The sequence below is a fragment of the Myotis davidii genome, unplaced genomic scaffold (assembly GCF_000327345.1).
Source record: "Myotis davidii unplaced genomic scaffold, ASM32734v1 scaffold78, whole genome shotgun sequence".
Taxonomy (NCBI): Eukaryota; Metazoa; Chordata; class Mammalia; order Chiroptera; family Vespertilionidae; genus Myotis; species Myotis davidii.
Genome location: NW_006290305.1, coordinates 3,844,947 through 3,849,247, shown reverse-complemented (window position 1 = coordinate 3,849,247; position 4,301 = coordinate 3,844,947). Strand labels below are relative to the sequence as shown.

The window sequence follows — 4,301 nt, the reverse complement described above, 5'->3', positions numbered from 1 at the left end:
AAAGAGTGTCTAGCACATGCATTCTGAAGATGTAATGGGATTCTAAAGAGAGACGGTGTCTCTTTATGAAATATTTAGGTGCGTTTCTAATGTCAGCCAAACACGTGTGCACTTGTGAGTATGCACACACCACATGCACACACATACACACCACCTGTGCCTGGTAGCATGGCTCCAGGTGCTTCTTGGGTACCCAGGTCACAGAAGTCCTGGTGCCCAGGGGATTCGCCCACCCCACTGCGGTGATCGCCATTGCAGGAAGCACGTGCACACTGCACTCTCCTAAGTCAGGTCTCTCCTGTGTTTGTCTCTTGGCTGCAGAACCACGACCATGCCTGCATCGCCTGTCGAATCATCCACCGGTCGGATGAGCACCACCCACCCCTCCTGCCCCCCAAGGCGGACCTGACCGTGGGCCTGCATGGCGAGTGGGTGAGCCAGCGCTGTGAGGTGCGGCCCGAGGTCCTCTTCCTCACGCGCCACTTCATCTTCCACGACAACAATAACACCTGGGAAGGGCATTACTACCACTACTCGGACCCCGTCTGCAAGCATCCCACCTTCACCATCTACGCCAAGGGCCGCTACAGCCGCGGCGTGCACTCCTCCAGGGTCATGGGGGGAACTGAGTTTGTGTTCAAAGGTAGGTCTTCTGCCTGAAAGCCCAGCACAACAGCCCAATGCGTGAGGGAGAGGGAGCGGTTTTGTGACTTTTGTTTAGGCAGCTAACCCGAGGGAGAGGTCCTCTTTTCTGCTAGAGATGTTGGAAAAGAGATTAGGGAACTCTTTCTGCCCCAAGGCCAGCATTTACAATAGCCTCTGAGCCTTCTCTGCCAGCCAGGGTGGGGCCGGGGAGCCCACACCCTGTGCAGGGTGCCAGGTGTGGCCCAGGAGGATGCTACTGGGAGTGAAGTCTCAAGTCTACATGTTTCCTTTCTTATGTGCAGCTCTTGGCGTATTCCGAGCTACTCCTGCGATAACATCACCCTCACTGCATGCACCGTGCTTTCTTTAGTGAGCGATAAAAAGCAGGTGTGAGTGACACTTCAGGGACTCGGAGCTGTCATTTCCAACGCTGGGCTTGTCCTGCGCGAGGAAATTGTCACGTGCTCGAACATGGGAGGCTTAGAATACATAATGAGCGAGGAAGGTGAGGAATGAGGGTCTCTGGGCTGTTATCAGGAAGAGAGTCTTTTGCTTGCACACCTTTGTAAGATGGTGTCAGCCCTGTCCTGGCAAAGAGGGACGGCCTGGACCCTGGGGATGACCGCTCCCAGGATAGCGTTCCATGGGTCAGTCTATTTACTCTAAAGTATTTCTGATGGCCCAGATAACTCCTAGGGCGTCTCAGCCCTCCTCTTAAGAAAGGAAGATTTGGTCCAAGGAGAATGGACCTTTGGTAGCTGTAGCCAAGAGAATGGACACATGTGTCTAATTCGACCCAAAAGCTCTCTTGGTATATAGAATGCAGTCCCCTGGAAGGGTCTTCAAAAGAGGTCCTCTTATCAGTTCCAGGATTTGTATTTAATGCATTTATTCATTTTTCTTGTTTGTAGCCTAATTTATTTTAGTTGCCCAACTTATGGGCCAGTAATAATTTGCAAGACTTCTAACTACTATAAGTATTTGATACCAAATATGTTTAAAAACCTTAAAATCTTTTCATTAAAAAAAAAATTCCAGTTTCATTGAATATTTTGTCAATCCCAAAGAGTCAGTGTCACCAAAGACAATTGCGACCCATTGCAATCTGGGCTCAGCCTGTGTGCGCCCAGTGTAGGCCATTTTGACCAACATACACGTGGAGTGATTGTCATCCAGAGCAACGCGTTGATCTTTCCACTTGAGGGTGCTTTGACGCAGGCCGTGGTCAGGCGGGTGGGCATCAGGGTTGGTTCTAGGGCAGAAGGCCTTTTGGGGTGCAGTGCTGTGGGCAGGTGCTCCGCGGGCTTTCTGTACCCACCGCACGCTCACTCCCCGAGAGTCACAGAGCCGTCCTCTCCCCTTTGCAGTGAATCACATGAAGGTCACCCCCATGGATGCGGCCACGGCCTCGCTCCTCAACGTCTTCAACGGGAACGAATGTGGGGCCGAGGGCTCCTGGCAGGTGGGCGTCCAGCAGGATGTGACGCACACCAATGGCTGCGTGGCCCTGGGAATCAAGCTACCTCACACGGAATACGAGATCTTCAAAATGGAGCAGGACGCCCGCGGCCGCTACCTGCTGTTCAATGGCCAGAGGCCCAGCGACGGGTCCAGTCCCGACAGGCCCGAGAAGAGAGCCACGTCCTACCAGATGCCCTTAGTCCAGTGCGCGTCCTCCGTGTCCCGGCCCGAGGACTTCTCCTTCTCCGAGGACCACAGGGCTCAGCAGTACAGGAGCCGGGCGCCGGGGAGGAGCGCCTGTCCCCGGCGGCTTGCTGCGCTTGCCTGCCTTTTGACTCTGCTGCACTGGAATAGCCTCAGATAGAAACGTTTTCCAAGTTCTATTTGATCCACACCAGGTCTCCTTGCAATTGGCAGTTTCTTCCCTTAGGAAAAGCGAGGACACTGCGGCCGATGCACTTGAGTGCCCCAGAACTGTCCTGCCCTTTCTCCTCGCCTCGCCCCCTCCCGGCCTGAGTCATGAGCAGCTCTGTTTGAAGTTCCTGCTTTGAACTCTGTCCAGTCGGGGCCCTGGCCTGGGCGCCTTCACAGTAGTAATTGCACTTTAAGACCGCAGAGCGTTTGGTGGAGGGAGCAGGGGGCGAGCGAGGCCCGCTTCTTTTCTTCCTCGTAATGATGCTTCGGTTTCTGAGGTGAACTTAGAAGGAGTGAATAGCGAGCTACAGCTTTTCATTGTGGTTGCTTCCTGTCCTCCTTTGAAGGTGTTTCCTCTCGGCGTTTTACAGCCTGGAGTCCGGCAGAGGGTTGTTGGTTTGGGACTGCAAACCAGACACGTTTTATTAATAAAGAAGAGACTTGGGTGTAGATATGTACATAGCAAAAGACCCACGATTTACCTTAACCACCTTGACAGCCTTGATGCAAAAAAGGAGAGCATCCAAACTTTCCGATGTTGAGTGGAAAAGTACCTGTAATTAAAGTTTCAAAGTAATTTAAACTATTGTTGTTTTAGCTCGTTGGGAACAGAGATGGTGGCTAGACGCTGTTTTCTGGGCGGTTGGGGAATGCTTGGTGCTGTCCTACCTGCTAAGGAGACAAGGTTCAGCCAGGCAAATACAGAAAGCGGTCCTGTTACCAGGCAGGAACGTGGGCTGGCGCCTGTGTTAAATGCCACATAAATGATAGAGTGTCCCTGGTTCCACAGTTTCCCCTTCCTGGGACCCTCGTCTTGGCTCAGGCTGTATCTATCAGGGGTGAGCAGATGGTGCTTCACTCTGGCATGTCTGCTGCCTCCAAAGATGAGCAACAGAGACCACACAGGTGTTCGAGGGCCGGGCTGGTCAAGGAGATGCAGTGGGGCTTCCGAAGCGGGTACTCCATCAGGCCCTTGACGTGAGTGAAACTGGACTTTGTATACAGGCTCCTTACCAGGGGGCATGCCAGCTTGACTCAGTTTCTGTCCTGCCATTACTTGGGCTCTGTCACTGCCGAGTGTCGGGTCACCTGGTACAGACTGCGAGCTGCTTTCTCACAGGCCAGGGGAGGGTGCAGGAATCGTGTCTGCCCGTTCCTTTGCATTATCACAAATGGTGCTATCTGAACACCCCGTGTGACTGCCAGGAGAGACTGGGGGAGGGAAATGATGAGTAACTGAAATCCTGGATGTGGCTAAAGGTGAACATGGAAACCACGGTCGAGGTCAAGAGTCATACTTGTATTTAAGAAATAAATTTATGAAATGCTATAGCATTCGCTGTGGTGGTAACTTACAAGGATGGCATGGAGTGCCAAAGTGCTTTATCTGTAGGTTATATTTTAAGTTGTGGTGCATACGAAGGGGGTTTATTCCAATGAAAGGACTAACTTAATATCTGCCAAGTTTAATAAACAAAGATGTCAAAAATACTCCCAGAAGATAGTTTACCTGTGGATCTATTTAATTACTACTAATGCTATCTTTAAAGGATATAATAAAATTATGTGAAATCTATGCTCACTGCCAAAGAATACCTCAGTGCTTTACTCTAAAAGTGGTATATTTATCGTCACTTAATTCACAGCTTAGACTTATCTATTCAAACTTTAAAAAAGTACATTACATGTATATGTACACACAAATATATACACACACATATATACATATACCCAAATATATAAGTAGTAACATGTATACAATGTAATATATAATTTAGGGA

The 4,301-nt window shown here is 50.5% G+C and overlaps 1 protein-coding gene across 1 annotated transcript in view; it reads left to right on the top strand.

The window, feature by feature from the left end:
- Window positions 1-4,096, top strand: part of APCDD1 (adenomatosis polyposis coli down-regulated 1) — an 18,050-nt gene extending 13,954 nt beyond the window's left edge. Inside the window, exons 3-4 of the mRNA XM_006763269.2 lie at window positions 322-643; window positions 2,013-4,096. Coding sequence (XP_006763332.2) covers window positions 322-643; window positions 2,013-2,470 — 780 coding nt within the window. The 3' untranslated portion in view covers window positions 2,471-4,096. The remainder of the gene's footprint in view (window positions 1-321; window positions 644-2,012) is intronic.
- Window positions 4,097-4,301: the final 205 nt, after the last annotated feature.